Source organism: Scyliorhinus canicula, chromosome 1, assembly GCF_902713615.1.
Source record: "Scyliorhinus canicula chromosome 1, sScyCan1.1, whole genome shotgun sequence".
NCBI classification, from domain to species: domain Eukaryota; kingdom Metazoa; phylum Chordata; class Chondrichthyes; order Carcharhiniformes; family Scyliorhinidae; genus Scyliorhinus; species Scyliorhinus canicula.
In genome coordinates, this window is record NC_052146.1 from 250,719,871 (window position 1) to 250,737,737 (window position 17,867).

At 53.5% G+C, this 17,867-nt stretch overlaps 1 protein-coding gene across 9 annotated transcripts in view; it reads right to left on the bottom strand.

Annotated features, from left to right (window-relative positions):
- Positions 1-17,867, bottom strand: part of angel2 (angel homolog 2 (Drosophila)) — a 97,478-nt gene that overhangs the window by 5,981 nt on the left and 73,630 nt on the right. For all 9 annotated transcript variants that reach the window (XM_038811364.1, XM_038811354.1, XM_038811306.1 and 6 more), the window contains one exon: positions 16,351-16,514. In XM_038811364.1, coding sequence (XP_038667292.1) covers positions 16,351-16,514 — 164 coding nt within the window. The remainder of the gene's footprint in view (positions 1-16,350; positions 16,515-17,867) is intronic.

Here is a 17,867-nt window from a genome sequence, read left to right on the forward strand (position 1 = left end):
CTATTTTGAGTCCCCGGAGGAGGCCTTTGTGCAGGCTGAAAAGTTGGACTCGAACTAGAGATTGGGGGCTGTGGGAGTTTTATTATTTCTGCATCACTGTTTATGCTGTTGCTGGCTATTCTGTTTGTTTCTGTTTTTTCTCTCGCTTTCGGACGATGTGGGTTATGGTTTTGTGTTTTAAGGGGGGGTATTGGGGTTTGTGGTTGATCTGTGTTTTTGTTTGTACGGGGTTGGTGGATGGGTTGGGACTGCTGTTTGGAAGCTGCGTTGGGGGGTGGGGTGGGGAAGTGTGAAAGCGCGGGCTTTTCTCTGGTTTCCCGCCCTGCGGGACGAGGGGGGTGGAGCTGGTGGCAAGGGGCGTGGATATGAGATCCGTTTTCCCACGCTGAAGCGGTGCCAAGGAGCTGAAGTAGGGGAGGAGGGGTGACCTCATATCGGGAGGGGTCGGAGTTAGGACAGGAGCTGCCGGGGTCAGCAGAAGTCAGCTGGCTCACGGGAGTACTATGGAGGGAGCGTCGCGGCTAGGAGGGGCCCTAGCCTGGGGGGGGAGGGGGGTATACTGGGTTGCTGCTGGATTGGCCAGGGAGCAGCTGGTGTGGGTCGGGGTGAGGTTCTATCGCCGTGGGAAACGGGCCAAATGGGTGCTGGCCTGGGGCGAGCAGTCGATGGGCCATGGCTAGTCGACGGGGGAGGGGTGCGGGGTGCCCACTGATCCGGCTGATCACGTGGAACGTGAGGGGGTTGAATGGGCCAGTTAAGCGGGGAGGGGTGTTTTCGCATCTGATGGGGCTGAAGGCAGACGTGGCCATGCTCCAGGAGACCCACCTGAAGGTGGCGGACCAGGTCCGTTTGAGGAAGGGGTGGGTGGGGCAGGTTTTCCATTCAGGGCTCGACTCGAAGAACCGGGGCGTGGCGATCCAGGTGGGGAAGAGGGTGGCGTTTGAGGCGTCTGAGGTGGTGGCTGATAGTGGCGGCAGATATGTGATGGTGAGCGGTAAGCTGCAGGGGGAGAGGGTGGTGTTGGTAAATGTGTACGCCCCAAATTGGGATGATGCTGGTTTCATGAAGCGTATGTTGGGCCGCATTCCTGGCCTGGAGGTGGGGGGCTTGATCATGGGGGGGGAGGGGGACTTCAATACGGTGCTGGATCCCCTACTGGATCGTTCTAGATCAAGGACAGGCAGGAGGCCGGCGGCGGCCAAGGTGTTGAGGGGGTTTATGAACCAGATGGGAGGAGTGGATCCCTGGAGGTTTGGGAGGCCAAGGGCTCGGGAATACTCTTTTTTTCTCCCATGTGCATAGGGTTTATTCCCGCATTGATTTCTTTGTTCCGAGTAGGGGACTGGTCCCGAGGGTGGAGGAGGCCGAGTATTCGGCTATTGCGATTTCGGACCATGCTCCGCATTGGGTGGATCTGGAGATGGGGGAGGTGCGGGACCAGCGCCCGCTTTGGCGTCTGGACGTGGGGTTGTTGGCTGATGAGGTGTGTAGGAGGGTCCGGGGATGTATCGAGAGGTACCTCGAGGTCAATGTTACTGCGGAGGTCCAGGTGGGGGTGGTGTGGGAGGCTCTGAAGGCAGTGATTAGGGGGGAGCTGATCTCCATCCGAGCCCATAGGGAGAGGGGGGTGAGGAGGGAGAGGGAGAGACTGGTGGGGGAGCTGTTGAGTGTAGATAGGAGGTACGCGGAGGCCCCGGAGGAGGGATTGCTGGGGGAGCGGGGTAGCCTGCAGGCCAAGTTTGATTTATTGACCACCAGAAAGGCGGAGACACAGTGGAGGAAGGCGCAGGGAGCGGTCTACGAGTATGGAGAGAAGGCGAGCAGGATGCTGGCGCATCAGCTTCGCAAGCGGGACGCGGCTAGGGAGATTGGTGGAGTGAAGGATAGGGGTGGGAATGTGGTGCGGCAGGGGGCAGAGATCAATGAGGTCTTTAGGGACTTCTACAGGGAACTGTACCGGTCGGAGCCGCCGGTGGTGGGAGGGAGAATGGAGGGAGTTTTGGGCAGGCTGCGATTTCCAAGGGTGCAGGAGGAGCAGGTGGAGGGACTGGGGGCGCCGATCGAGTTGGAGGAGCTGGTCAGAGGGATTGGCCACATGCAGTCGGGGAAGGCGCCAGGACGGGATGGGTTCCCGGTTGAATTTTATAACAAATACGCGGACCTGTTGGGCCCCCTGTTGGTTAGGACCTTGAGTGAGGCATGGGAGGGGGGTGTTTTGCCCCCGACGATGTCTCGGGCGCTGATTTCCCTGATCCTGAAGCGTGATAAGGACCCCTTGCAGTGCGGATCATACAGGCCAATTTCACTGCTGAATGTGGACGCCAAGTTGCTGGCGAAGATCCCATGAGCCACTAGAATAGAGGACTGGGTGCCGGGGGTGATACATGAAGATCAGACGGGTTTTGTGAAGGGGAGGCAGCTGAACACTAATGTGCGAAGGCTGCTAAATGTGATAATGATGATGGCAGCAGAAGGAGAGGCGGAGATTGTGGTGGCATTGGATGCGGAGAAGGCCTTTGACAGGGTTAAGTGGGGGTACTTGTGGGAGGTGTTGGAGAGGTTCGGGTTTGGGGTGGGGTTTATTAAATGGGTGAGGTTGCTGTACGAGGCCCCGATGGCGAGTGTAGCGACAAATGGGAGGAGGTCCGAGTACTTCAGACTCCACCGTGGGACGAGGCAGGGGTACCCCCTGTCCCCCTTGCTTTTTGCGTTGGCAATTGAGCCTCTTGCCATGGCTCTCAGGGAGTCGGGGAGGTGGAGGGGTTTGGTGCGAGGTGGGGAGGAGCACCGAGTGTCGCTGTATGCAGATGACTTGCTGTTGTATGTAGCAGACCCGGTGGGGGGAATGCTGGAGGTGATGGAGATTGTTGCTGAGTTTGGGAGTTTCTCGGGCTATAAACTGAACCTGGGCAAGAGTGAGCTGTTTGTTGTACATCCGGGAGATCAGGAGGGGATTGGTAGGCTCCCGCTAAGGAGGGCAGTGAGGAGTTTTAGGTACCTGGGGGTTCAGGTGACTAGGAGCTGGGGGACTCTGCACAAGCTTAATTTTACTAGGTTGGTGGAGCAGATGGAGGAGGAATTTAAAAGGTGGGACATGCTGCCGTTGTTGTTGGCGGGTAGAGTACAGTCCGTTAAAATGACGGTGCTCCCGTGGTTTTTGTTACAGTGCCTCCCCATTTTCATTCCGAGGGCCTTTTTTTAGGAGGGTGAACAGCAGCATTCTGGGATTTGTTTGGGCGCACGGGACTCCGAGGGTGAGGGGGGTCTTTTTGGAGCGGGGCAGGGATAGAGGGGGGCTGGCGCTGCCCAACCTCTCTGGGTACTATTGGGCGGCTAATGTCTCGACGGTACGCAAGTGGGTAATGGATGGGGAGGGGGCAGCATGGAAATGGCTGGAGATGGCGTCCTGTGAAGGCACGAGCCTGAAGGCACTGATAACGGCGCTGTTGCCGCTCCCTCCAACGAGGTATACTACGAGCCCAGTGGTGGCGGCTACCCTCAAAATTTGGGGGCAGTGGAGGCGACACAGGGGGGAAGTGGGGGGCTCGGTGGAGGCCCCGCTGCGGGGGAACCACCGGTTTGTCCCAGGGAACATTGATGGCGGGTTCCTGGGGTGGCACAGGGCGGGCATTAGGAAGTTGGGAGACCTGTTCATTGACGGGAGATTTGCGAGCCTGGGGGAGCTGGAGGTGAAGTTTGAGCTCCCCCCGGGGAATATGTTCAGGTACCTTCAGGTCAAGGCGTTTGCTAGGCGGCAGGTGGAGGGGTTCCCTTCGCTGCCCCCGCGGGGGGTAAGGGATAGGGGTGCTTTCGGGGGTGTGGGTCGGGGATGGGAAGTGTGTCTGACATCTACCAGGTGATGGAGGAGGTGGAGGAGGCGTCGGTAGAGGAGCTGAAGGCTAAGTGGGAAGTGTAGCTGGGAGAGCAGATTGAGGAGGGGACATGGGCGGACGCCCTGGAGAGGGTGAACTCCTCCTCTTCATGTGCGAGGCTTAGCCTCATCCAGTTCAAGGTACTGCACAGGGCTAATATGTCCGGGACGAGGATGAGCAAGTTTTTTGGGGGTGAGGACAGGTGCATTAGGTGTTCGGGGAGCCCAGCGAACCATGCCCATATGTTTTGGGCATGCCCGTCACTGGGGGAATTCTGGCAGGGGGTGGCGAGGACGGTGTCGAGGGTGGTAGGGTCCAGGGTCAAGCCAGGCTGGGGACTCGCGATATTTGGGGTTGGGGTGGAGTCGGGAGTGCAGGAGGCGAAACAGGCCAATGTTTTGGCCTTTGCGTCCCTAGTAGCCCGGCGGAGGATCTTGCTGCAGTGGAAAGATGCGAGACCTCCGCGCGTGGAGACCTGGATCAATGAAATGGCGGGATTCATTAAGCTGGGGAGGGTCACATTCGCCCTGAGGGGGTCGGTACAAGGGTTCTTTAGGAGGTGGCAGCCTTTCCTCGACTTTCTGGCTCAACGATAAGCAACTAGGTCAGCAGCAGCAGCAACCTGGGGGGGGGGGGGGGGGGGGGGGGGGGGAAAGGGTTTTCAGAGGGGTATTGTTTATGTTAATTTAATTATTGTTAATTTACGTTGATGTTTATTGGGTTTGGGGGGGGGGTACTTTATATGCGATATTATGGGTGCCGGGGGGTGTTTATTATTGTTATTATTATTGTTCTGTTGATATATATTTTTCAAAAAATTCCAATAAAAATTATCTTAAAAAAAACAAAAAAAAAAACAAGGGTGGCACCGAGTCGAGAGGTGGCGATTTTCGGAGTGTTGGAAGACCCGGGCATCCAGGAAGAGAGAGGCAGACGTTCTAGCCTTTGCTTCCCTGGTAGCCCCGAGATGGATCCTATTAGCTTGGAGGGACCCAAAGCCCCTGACGACGGAGACCTGGCTATCGGACATGGCTAGCTTTCTCTTTGGAGAAAATTAAGTTCGCCTTGAGACGGTCAACGTTCAGGTTCGCGTGGACGTGGCAGTTGTTCGTCGATTTCTTTGCGGAAAATTAACCGTCAGCAGAAGGGGGAGGGAGGCTGGGGGTGAGATCAATTTAGAGTAGGGGGTTAGTAAAGGTGGGACCTGTAGGGAGGAAGACGGCTTTTGAACTATGTTTATAAATTAATGTACATTGTTTATTTTGTTGCTGTTGTAAAACCATACATACCTCAATACAATGTTTATTAAAAAAAAGAAGACCCAGGAGTCCAGGGGGCGAGAGAGGCCGACTTCTTGGCCTTTGCCTCCCTGGTACCCCAGAGACAGATTTTGTTGGAGTGGAGATACTCGGGGTAGCAGAAGCCGGCGGTATGGGTGAGCTACCTCGCGGAATTCCTTAAGCTGGAAAAAAAATCAAGTTTGCCGTGATAGGGTCTGCGGGAGTTTGCCCGGAGATGGAAGCCATTTATTGACTTCTTCAAAGATAGTTAAGATGTCAGCAGTGGGGGCCGGGAGGGGGTGGGGTTATAGGGGGTAAAAACGGGGGAGACAGGATGAGTGGAGGGGAATGGCTGGGAGGTGGGGCGATGGGGGTGTTATTGGTTTGTTATGAGATTTCCTGTTTGTTCTCTTTTTGGTTTAGGTTGTGTTTCATGTATATATATATAATATATAAAAATGTCTTAATAAAAATATTTTTAAAAGAGTTGCAGGAAAAAGGAACTTCGTTTTGGAGGTAAGTGGTACTCAAGGACAATGAAGATGAAAGGAAGGTTGAATACGTGATGATAATCTGCATGGAAACAGGAGTTGGGAGTGCATGTTCTAAGAGGGATGTGATTTTGGCAGTTTTTAAATTAAGGGGTCTGTATCTGAAGAGCGGTTATAATCTATGATGTTAGCATACAAGAGAGTTAGGGGCTTATTAAAGAGGTTCGGGGCCTTCTCGGGCTATAAGTTGAATGTGGGAAAAAGCAAGGAACTTCCGATGAACAAGGCAGGTCCGGGAGCCAATGTGGGGGTGTTGCCATTTAGAGAGCCAGGAATAGGTTTCGGTATTTTGGGGTCCAGGTGATGGGGGAGTGGGAGCCAATGCACAAATGGAACCTAACAAAGTTGGTGAGGGAATTAAAGAGGACTTTAGGCGATGGGACAGGTTACACCTGACACTGGCGGGGAGGGTCCAGTAGGTAAAAATGAACATCCTGCCAAGGTTCCTATTTATATTCCAGACCCTCCCGAGCATCATTCCGAAATGATGGACACTGGACATAGTGATTTCAAAGTTTATGTGGGCGGGAAAGTACCTAGGGTGGAGGGCCCTGCTACAGAAGCAGAGGCAGAAAGGGGGATGGCGTTACAGAATCTGCTGCACCACTATTGGGTGGCGAATGTGGAGAAAGTGAGGCAGTGGTGGGAAGGAGAGGGGTTAGAATGGGTTTGAATGGAGTAGAAGTCCTGTAGGGGACCCAGCCTGAGGGCCATTGTGATGGCGGCGCTACCGCTGGCACAGAGGAGGTATATGGAGAGCCCAGTTGTACAGTCCATGATTAGGGTGTGGAACCAGCTGAGGAGCCACGTTTTAGGATAGAGGAGATTGTCGGTGCTAACACCGCTGTGTGCGAAACATGGTTTCAAGCTGCGGGAGACGGATGGCATGTATGGGAGGTGGTGAGAGGTGGTACTGGTGAGGGATCTGTACCTGGAGGAGAAGTTTGCAAATCTGGAAGAGCTCTGGTAGAGGGTAGAGCTCCAGAAAGGAAGTGAATTCAGGTATATGCAAATGAGGGGCTTTGCACGGAAGGTATGGAGAGGGTTTCCCAAGCTGCCGAAATATGCCTTACTGGAATGGTTGCTGCTCCTGGACAAGGAAGGGGAGGGCAGGATCGGGGAGATCAAGATCGAATTCACCCTGCACATCGTCTCACTCCACACCCCCTATCCTGTCTCCCTTCTCCCCTCCCCCCGCATCCCATCTCGCCCAGCCACCCGAATATGTCCCCGATCCTCCCCTCCCCTTCCTTGTCCAGGGCAGCAACCGTTCCAGTACGGCATATTTTGTCTCTGGGCTACCAGGGAGGCAAAGGCCAAGAAGTCGGCCTCTCCCACCCCCTGGACTCCTGGGTTCACACTTCTGGACTCGGGGCAACCTTCGCCTTCGGTACCTTAGACATAACCTCAGCGAACCCCTGGCAGAATCCCCTCCGCTTCAAACAAGCCCAAAACATATAGACATTGTTCGCGGGACTTCCCGCGCACTGCCCACACCTATCCTCCACTCTCTCAAAGAACCTGCTCATTCTGGTCACTGCCATATGCCGCCTATGAACCACTTTGAATTGAATAAGGCTAAGCCTAGCACACACAAGAGGATGCATTCACTCTCCTCAGAGCCTCCTCCCATAATCCAGCCTCCATCTCCCTCCCCAGCTCTTCCTCCCACTTGTATTTCAGTTCTATCAGGGCCCCCTCCCAATCCATTAATTTCCTTATAAATCTCTGACACCCTATCCTCGCCAACTCCTGTTTTCGACACCTGAGAGCGGCAGGTCGGGAAAGCACGGCACCTGCTTCCTCACATAATCCCGTACCTGTAAGTATCGAAACCCATTCCCATTGGGCAGCTCATACTCCTCTTTTAATTCCTCTAGACTTGAAAAGCTGCCCCCCCAAAAACATTCAATTCCCGCCCGCTGCCACCTCCGGAACCCCACATCCAACCCCCCAGTGCAAATCTATGATTCCTACAAATCAGTGCCCAGACCGAGGCACCCTCCAACCTCAGGCGTTGCTGCCACTGTCCCCACACCCTCAAGGCCACCACCACCAGGCTCGTGGAGTACCTGGCCGGCGAGAACGGCAGAGGTGCTGTCAACAATGCCCCTAAATTAGTGTCCTTACAAGAGGCTGCCTCAATCCGCTTCCACACCGACCCCTCCCCCACTACCACTTTGTAACCATGGCTACATTAGCCGCCCAGTAGTAGTTCATTAAAGTTGGCAAGTCCAACCCAAGTGCTTCAGCAGCACTTTCTTTACTCAAGGGGATTTTTCCACCCACACAAACTCAAAAGCAAGTCATTGATCTTCCTTAAAAAAGGGCCTTTGGTATAAAAATCGAGAGGTTCTAAAAAACAAATAAAACCTTGGAAGCACTGTCATTTTCCAATCTGCGCTGCCCAGTCAGCGACAGCGGGAGCACGTCCCATCTCTTGAAATCCACCTTCAGCTGCTGTACCAACTGCACCAGATTCAATTTGTGTAGTTGTTCCCATCCCCGCACCACCTGGATGACCAAGAACCTAAAGTTCGTCCCAACCACTTTAAATTGTAGCTTGCCCAGCCTCGCCTTGCTTGGATCAGGACAACTTCACTCTTCCCTATCTTTAACTTATACCTGGAAAACCTGCCAAATTCCTCCAAGATGCTCATGATCCACCCCGATGCCTCCCAACGGCTCTGAAATGTAAAGCAACAGATTGTCTGCATATAACAAAACCCTATGCTCCACCCTTTCCAACTCTTTGATGCTCTAAGCGGCATTGCCAATAGCTCTATCGCCAAGGCAAAAAGCAACAGGGAGAGTGGGTATCACTGCCTTGTCCAACGATGCACTCCAAAATACCCCAAATACACCTCTTGGGTGCGGCTAATTCCGCACCCAGTCCTGATGTACCCGGAGCTCGTTACCTTCCCAGGTACATCTCCTCGTCTACTTGGCCCACCCCACCAGAAGACCTTCTCCCTCGATGCCCTTCATTACCTCCACTACTCTCAAATTCTGCATCTGGTAGCAGTTCCCCAGATCCTCCACTTGCTCTTTGAGCCACTTCTGGGTCTCCCTCAGCATCCCAATTTAAGGCTCCAATGAGTTAATCTGCTCCTAGTGCTCCCCTACCACCACCTCCACTTTCTGGATTGCCTGGCTCTGGTCTCCAGCCTCAGCTCCACTCGGTCGATCCCTGATTTCAGCAGGTCTACCACCTTGGCCAGGTCCTGCTGAACCTCCTTCCTCTTTTGGCTGAACTTTCTGTTCAGATAGTCCACCAGCTGCTCCGATGACCATTGGGCTGGTTGGGGTGATCCCTTAGTCTCCGCCATCTTTCCTGGAGTCACACGAAGAGTTGCTTGCTCTTGCAGCTCCTTCCTTCTAGACCCACTTCTGATCCACAGATCCATCCACCGATCTCACCAGCCGGGTATAGCTTTCCCCCACCACCACTGCTCCTTTTTTCTCCAAAACATCTACCTGACAACTGGGGAGAAGGACCGGAAAAAAACGCCTTGAGCCGGAGCTGCCAAATGTGCAACCACTCACTCCATGGCCGCTACAGGAAGTCTTTTCCTGCAACTATTTGTTTAAATCTTGTAACTCAGGTTCCGTCCTTGTTACAACATAAAGATGTGCACAACCACAGTCACAATGGCCATCTTTTGTAATTATGACTTTAGTGCATTATCCTTCCTCGTGCTTTCTGTAGTCTTAGATTTGGGTCAACTATATTATTCTCGACCCTCAACTGCCCAATAATGGCCAGTTCAGTGGAACTGCCTTCACTTGGCTCCATTCTTACTTAACCTGATCGCTGCCGCACCGGTTCCACCGGTTCGTTGACCGAGAGTGTGTGCTTAGGTGGGCCAAGAAGGAGCGGAGCAGCAAGTGGGAGAACACGGTAGTGCGGATCTACCAGGACTGGAGTGCGGAGGTGGCCAAGCGGAGGGTCGAGTACAACCGGACGAAGGCGGTGCTCCACAGAAAGAGTGTGGAGTTTGGCATGTTACAGCCAGCACGTCTGTGGGTCACCTCCAAGGACCGGCACTTTTATTTTGAGTCCCCGGAGGAGGCGTGGGCCTTTGTGCGAGCCGAGAAGTTGGACTCTGACTGAGGGTCGGGGGTTTGTAAATAACTGTTTTAACTTTTGGTGGGAAGGGTCTCTGTTTTATGCTGTTTCATGCTGTTTTAAGCTGGTTGTGTGTTTTTTCTAGGGTGGGTGGGGTGCTGTCTTTTTTTTGGGGGGCGGGGTCGGGCAGAGGGAAAGCGCGGGCTTTTCTTCTGTTTCCCGCGCTGAGGGTGGATGGGGGGGGGGGGGTCGGTGCTGAGAAGCGCGGGCTTTTTTCCCGCGCAAGAGCGGGAGGAGGAGGAGGAGGGTCTGCTGATGGGTCTGGGGAGGAGGAGTAGCCCCACGTTGGGAGGGGTCGGAGGTGTGGCGGGAGCTGCCGGGGTCAGCAGAAGTTAACTGGCTCACGGGAGTGCTACGGAGGGAGTAACGTGGCTGGGAAGGGTCCTAGCCTGGGTGGGGGGGGGGGTACCGGGTTGCTGCTGAAATGGCCAGGAAGGAGCTGGAGTCTGCAGGGGGGGCCGGGTGTTTGCCGCCGTGGGGAACGGGCCGAGCGAGGGGCGCTGGCCTGGAGCGGGCAGGGGACGGGTTATGGCTAGTCGGCAGGGGAGGGGGGCAAGGAGCCCTCTGATCCGGCTGATAACTTGGAATGTGAGGGGGCTGAATGGGCCGGTCAAACGGGCCCGGGTGTTTACGCACCTGAAGGGGCTGAAGGCGGACGTGGCTATGCTCCAGGAGACGCACCTGAAGGTGGCGGACCAGGTTAGACTGAGGAAGGGCTGGGTTGACCAGGTGTTTCATTCGGGGCTGGATGCAAAAAATCGGGGGGGGGGGGGGGGGGGGGGGGGTGGCGATTCTGGTGGGGAAAAGGGTGTCGTTTGAGGCATCAACGGTGGTGGCTGACAGTGGAGGGAGGTATGTGATGGTGAGCGGCAAGTTGCAAGGGGAGCGGGTGGTTTTATGCGGCGCATGTTAGGCCGCATTCCGTATCTAGAGATGGGGGGCTTGATAGTGGGGGGGGGGGGGGGGGGGACTTTAACACGGTGCTGGATCCCCCATTGGATCGATGCATGTCCAGGACGGGCAGGAGGCCCGCGGCGACTAAGGTGTTGAGGGGGTTTATGGACCAGGTGGGAGGGGTGGATCCGTGGAGGTTCGCGAGGCCGAGGGCCAGGGAGTATTCATTTTTTTCCCACGTGCATAAAGCCTATTCCCGGATCGATTTTTTTGTCCTGAGCAGGGGGCTGATTCCGAGGGTGGAGGATGCCGAGTATTCGGCCATAGTTATTTCGGACCACGCCCCGCAGTGGGTAGACCTTGGGCTGGGGGAGGAGAGGGACCAGCGCCCGCTCTGGCGCCTGGAGGTGGGACTGCTGGCAGATGAGAAGGTGGGTGGGCGGGTTCGGGGGTGTATCAAGAGGTACTTAGAGGCCAATGATAATGGGGAGGTCCGGGTGGGGACAGTTTGGGAAGCATTGAAGGCGGTGGTTAGAGGTGAGTTGATTTCCATCCGAGCCCATAGAGAGAGGGGAGAGCAAAGAGAGAGGGAGAAGTTGGTGGGGGAGATGGTGAGGGTGGACAGGAGGTACGCGGAGGCTCCGGAGGAGGGACTGTTGAGGGAGCGACGTAACCTTCAGGCCAGGTTTGACTTGCTGACCACCGGAAAGGCGGAAGCTCAGTGTAAGGCGGCACAGGGAGCGGTGTGCGAATATGGGGAGAAGGCGAGTAGGATGCTGGCGCATCAGCTTCGTAAGCGTGACGCGGCCAGGGAGATTGGTGGAGTGACGGATAGGGGAGGCAATGTGGTGAGAAGGGGAGTGGACATTAATGGGGTCTTCAGGGACTTTTATGGGGAACTGTACTGGTCCAAGCCCCCGGTGGAGGCGGGGGGAATGGGGCGCTTTTTGGACAGGCTGAGATTTCCGAAGGTGCAGGAGGGACAGGTGGAGGGGCTGGGGGCGCTGATTGAGCTGGAGGAGCTGGTCAAAGGGATAGGTAGCATGCAGTCGGGGAAGGCGCCGGGGCCGGATGGGTTTCCGGTCGAATTTTAAAAAATGTATGCAGACCTGCTGGGCCCCCTGTTGGTTAGGACCTTTAACGAGGCAAGGGAGGGGGGGGCTTTGCCCCCCGACTATGTCACAGGCGCTGACCCCCTGCAGTGTGGATCATATAGGCCGATCCCGTTGTTAAATGTGGATGCCAAGCTGTTGGCGAAGATCTTGGCCACAAGGATAGAGGACTGTGTGCCGGGGGTCATTCATGAGGACCAGACGGGGTTTGTGAAGGGAAGGCAGCTGAACACCAATATGAAATGAAATGAAAATCGCTTATTGTCACGAGTAGGCTTCAATGAAGTTACTGTGAAAAGCCCCTAGTCGCCACATTCCGGCGCCTGTCCGGGGAGGCTGGTACGGGAAACGAACTGTGCTGCTGGCCTGCTTGAAAAGCCAGCGATTTAGCCCAGTGAGCTAAACCAGCCTCTGAATGTTATCATGATGCCGGCGGTAGAAGGGGAGACGGAGATAGTGGTAGCATTAGACGCGGAGAAGGCCTTTGATAGGGTTGAGTGGGGGTACTTGTGGGAGGTGCTGGAAAGGTTTGGGTTCGGGGAGGGGTTTGTCAGTTGGGTGAGGCTGTTATATGAGGCCCCGATGGCGAGCGTAGCCATGAATAGGAGGAGATCGGAGTACTTTTGGTTATACCGAGGGACAAGACAGGGTTGTCCCCTGTCCCCCTTGCTCTTTGCGTTGGCAATTGAGCCCCTGGCCATGGCGCTGAGGGAGTCGAGGAATTGGAGGGGTCTGGTGCGGGGTGGGGAGGAGCACCGAGTGTCACTTTACGCAGATGACTTGTTGCTATATGTGGCGGACCCAGTGGGGGGAATGCCGGAGGTGATGAAGATCCTTAGGGAATTGGGGGCTTTTCTGGGTACAAGCTCAACCTGGGTAAGAGTGAGCTGTTCGTCGTGCACCCGGGGGATCAAGAGGAGGGGATTGGTAGGCTCCCACTGAAAAGGGCAGGGAGGAGCTTTCGGTATCTGGGAGTCCAGGTGGCTAGGAGCTGGGGGGGCCCTTCACAAACTTAACCTCACTAGGCTGGTGGAGGAGGAGTTTAAAAGATGGGACATGTTGCCGCTGTCGCTGGCGGGCAGGGTGCAGTCCGTCAAGATGACGGTGCTCCCGAGGTTTTTGTTCCTGTTCCAGTGCCTCCCCATCCTTATCCCGAAGGCCGTTTTAGGAGGGTCAATAGGAGTATTACGGGATTTGTATGGGCGCGTGGGACTCCGAGGGTGAGAAGGGTGTTTTTGGAGCGGGGCAGGGATAGGGGGGGGCTGGCTCCCCGAGGGATAGGGGGGGTTGCCCAACCTCTGTGGGTACTATTGGGCTGCCAACGCAGCGATGGTGCGTAAGTGGGTAATGGATGGGGCAGGGGCAGCATAGAAGAGGATGGAGATGGTGTCCTGCGTGGACACAAGCCTGGAGGCGCTGGTAACGGCGCGTTGCCGCTCCCTCCAATGAGGTATACCACGAGTCCGGTGGTGGCGGCTACCCTCAAAATTTGGGGGCAATGAAGACGGCATAGGGGGGAGGTGGGGGGCTCAATGAGTCCTCGATACGGGGGAACCACCGGTTTGTTCCAGGGAGCATCGATGGTGGGTTTCTTGGCTGGCATAGGGTAGATATTAGGAGGTTGAGGGACCTGTTTGTGGATGGGAGGTTTGCGAGCCTGGGTGAGTTAGAGGGGAAGTTTGGGCTCCCCCCGCGGAACATGTTTAGGTACATGCAGGTTAGGGCGTTTGCCAGGCGGCAGGTGGAGGGGTTCCCTCTGCTGCCCCTACGTGGGGTACAGGACAGGGTGCTCTCGGGGGTGTGGGTTGGAGGGGGGAGGATTTCGCACGTGTACCACGTCATGCAGGAGGTGGATGAGGCCTCGGTGGAGGAGCTGAAGGGTAAATGGGAAGAGGAGATTGAGGAGGGGACGTGGGCGGATGCCCTGGAAAGAGTGAATTCCTCCTCTTCCTGTGCGAGGCGTAGCCTCATACAGTTCAAGGTGCTGCATAGGGCCTACATGACCGGGACGAGGATGAGTAGGTTTTTCGGGGGCGAAGACAGGTGTCCTAGGTGCTCGGGAGGCCCAGCGAACCACGCCCATATGTTTTGGGCAAGCCAGGCGCTGGGGGAGTTCTGGAAGGGGGTAGCAAGGACGGTGTCGAGGTGGTCGGATCCAGGGTCAAGCCAGGTTGGGGACTCGCAATTTTTGGGGTTGCAGTGGAGCCGGGAGTGCAGGAGGCGAAAGAGGCCGGTGTTCTGGCCTTTGCGTCCCTAGTAGCCCGGCGGAGGATTTTGCTTCAATGGAATGTGTTTTTTCTTTTTGTTGTTGTTACTACGGTTTTCTTGCTGTTATTTTATGTTTTTGAAAATCTTAATAAAAATTATTTTTTAAAAAACAAATTATTAAGTACATGAAAAGAAAATACATAATAGGGCAACACAAGGTACACAATGAATACATGGACACCGGCATCGGGTGAAGCATACAGGGGTGTAGTATTAATCAGGTCAGTCCATAAGAGGGTCAGTCCATATGAGAGTAATTTAGGAGTCTGGTAACAGCGGGAAAGGAGCTGTTTTTGAATCTGTTCGCGCGTGTTCTCAGACTTCTGTATCACCTGCCCGATGGAAGAAGTTGGAAAAGTGAGTAAGCCGGGTGGGAAGGGTGTTTGATTATGGGGAGGGATTTTTTACATCTCTCTACCTTTGTCTTTACCCCCATTACTACCTCTGTGTTAATACCTTTTATCTGCTGTCCAGTCTTGGTTAAGCACAGGGAACAAAATGCCAGCATTGTGGGTGCTGCTAAAAACTATCTTTGTTCCAATTCCATTTCCTTCACAGCTATATTGTAGGCTGAGCTGCAGTACATGGACTGCAGCGGTTCAAGAAAGTGGCTCACCGCAAATGTTGGTCTTGCCAGTGATGCTCACATCCCAAGAATAAGTTAATAAATTAACCTTTCATAATCTACTCTACTCAGCCCCAAGCTCAGCTTCTATTCTCTCTATCAATACTTACTTACCACCTCTGCAATATTTATTTTCTTCGCTTCACCTTAGCCTACTTGCTGCGGAAACCCTCATCCATACCTTTATCACCTTATCCAACTAATCCAATGCTTTTTCCCAGTTAAATTCTGTTTTCCATGTATTGTCTCACATTAGTCTATTCCATCATCTATGTACTCTCTGATGCAGATTGATTCCCGGTCCAACATCACTTCAAATTTAAAACTACCATCCTGTGGGCGGCACGGTATCACAGTGGTTAGCATGGTTGCTTCACAGCCCCAGGGACCCAGGTTTGATTTCCAGCTTGGCTCACTGTGCGGAGTCTGCATTTTCTCTCCATGTCTGTGTCAGTTTCCTCCGGGCGCTCAGGTTTCCTCCCACAAGTCCCGAAAGACGTTTTTGATAGGTGAATTGGACATTCTGAATTCTCCCTCAGTGTACCCGAAAAGGTGCCGTAGTGTCGCGACTAGGGGATTTTCACAGTAACTTCATTGCAGTATTAATGTAAGCCTACTTGTGACAATAATAAAGATTATCATCATGCTTAAATCTCTGCAGTGCCTGCCCCTATCTCTGTAACCTTCTATAAGACCCCACCCCTAAATTCTCCATCATACTGACTCTGAATTCTTGTCCATCTACCCCTCACTTTGTTCTGCTATTGGCTGCCACATCTTTAGATGCCTAGGCTCTAAGCTTTGCCATTTTTCCTTAAATCCCTCTTCCTCGGCATCTCCCTCTCCTCCTCAAAAATCAGTCTATTGTTTAACCAGTCTATTGGCTACATCTCCTAATAACTCTTTTGGTTTGTGCCACTTTTGTTTGATTACAGCTCCACCTTGTGAGATTTTTCTACATTAAAAGTGCAAGTTGTTGCTGAATATGCGTCTGTCGAATTCCACACTTCTCTAAATTGTTAATAAAGATGCTTAGGCTGAATCAAAGGCAATTTCTGTCATGAATGTGGAAATGCGAATCATAATGGGAAACCTGACAGCAGAAAGCAAGGTCTTGCAGTCAGCTGGTGCCGTAAATGCAAGATGTTTTTATTATTAATAGATTTATGCTAATCACTTAAAGGGGAAGTAAAGAAAATATTTTTCCACATAAAAGATCCCACATAGTTCTTGTGCTCTTCAAAATACATGTTCATACCTTATAAAGATCTCTGCATACACATTAGAAGGAGATTTTTGATGCTGTTTAATTTTGTAATGATATGACATTTATTATAAGAAAGGGAATGTGAAGCCTTCTTGCACGCCATGCTGTGTAAGCTGCAGAATCAGCTGATTGTCAGTATGATTTTAGTGCAATTGAAAGATATCTCAGTCTCTCTTCCCTTGCACAGACTTTTGCAATAAACAAATTAAACCAATTCAATTAAAAAGAAACAGCTCTGTTAACAGCAAAAGTTAATACAGGTGTAAAGACTATTTGGTTCATTTCTTTTTCTTGTAATTTTTTTAACAGATTATGAAAAAAAGAAATTAGATTAGCTGCTGGTTTTGGTTACCTGAGTGTGTGGAGACGTTGTGCTTTGTTGCTGAATAGAAAATATAATCCACAGTGACAGCAGATCGGGAGTGACAGGTGGTTACCTCAGCTTTACCAGTCCCTGGTATATAATGGGAGTACACAGACATTAGCCTGAAGTTGTGCCAGATAGCGGATGGAGTTCTGCAAAAATCAAGAAAATGTACTATTAGTCTGCAATTGTCTGATTTATTAAGGACTGCTACATACATTGTAATCAGCCTGGACAAACATAACCCCCGTCTTCTTTTTTCCACTAATCGGGATCACCGCCAGCAAAGTATGAGGAGTTCACGGAGACAATTTGTTCAGCTGCTTCCCTCTTCTCTTGTCCACGAAGAAAACACTCATCCAAAGGCCTCCCTCCGCCCCACCTACTCCAGTTTTCTTCCTCGTTGACTCATGTCCTCCCAAAAACCCAACTTGGAGAAGAATATACAGTTCTTGCCCCTTGACTATTTCCATGAAACTTCTGACTGCCAAACTTACAGCCCTTGGTTCTATGCTAGCTGATATTCTGAATGGTAATGGTATTGAGGTTCGGCTATGAGGATCAGCATAGCCTCCACTTTCTCAGACTCTGCAGTCTGTTTTAGGGCTCACGTGCCTTCACTGCACCTGTTCCTTCTTTAAAATCAGGTTTTCAGGCAATATTTATCACCAAATCTGATTTTAAACTCAGCCTGGACTCACTTAACAATATTCTCAAATTCGGTAGTCTCACTGGGCGGGATTCTCCCCTACCTGGCGGGGCAGGGGTTCCCGGTGCCGCGGAGTGGCGTGAACCACTCTGGTGTCGGGCCGCCCTGAACCTGCGGAATCCTCCGCACGTTCAGGGGCTAGGCCGACGCCGGAGTGGTTTGCGCCATGCTGGCCGGCGCGGAAGGGGCTTAGCGCCACGCCAACCGGCGCCGAAAGGCCTCTGCCGGCCGGCATGAGCTGCCGCATGCGCGGGAGCATCAACGTGTGCTGGTGTCATCCCAGCGCATATGCACGAGGGGGGATTCATCTCCGCGTCTCCCATCGTGACCTGTTACAGCGGCCCACAGGGCCGTCCACGAATCGGTGGGCACAATCGCGGGCCAGGCCACCATGGGGGCACCTCCCGGGACCACATCCCCCCACGCCCCCCGGAGGCTGCCTGCGGAGCCAGGTCCCGCCGGTAAGGACCTGTTATAATTTACGCCGGCGGGACTGGCCGGAAACGGGTGGCCACTCGGCCCATTGTGGACCGGAGAATCGCCGGGGGGTCGGGATTCCCACCCCCGCCAAATCCCCGGCGCCCGAGAATTTGGCGGCCGGCGGGGCCAGGGTTCACACCGCCCCCCAGCGATTCTCCGACCCGGCGGGGGGGTCGGAGAATCCCGCCCACTATCTTTCTTATATTTATGCTCCTAAGTACAGTTTGAGACCAAGAATGTCAAATTTATTTATTAGTGTGAAATTGAATGTTGCTGTGAAGAATGAACTTCATACCACAATTCGCAAAAATGAACC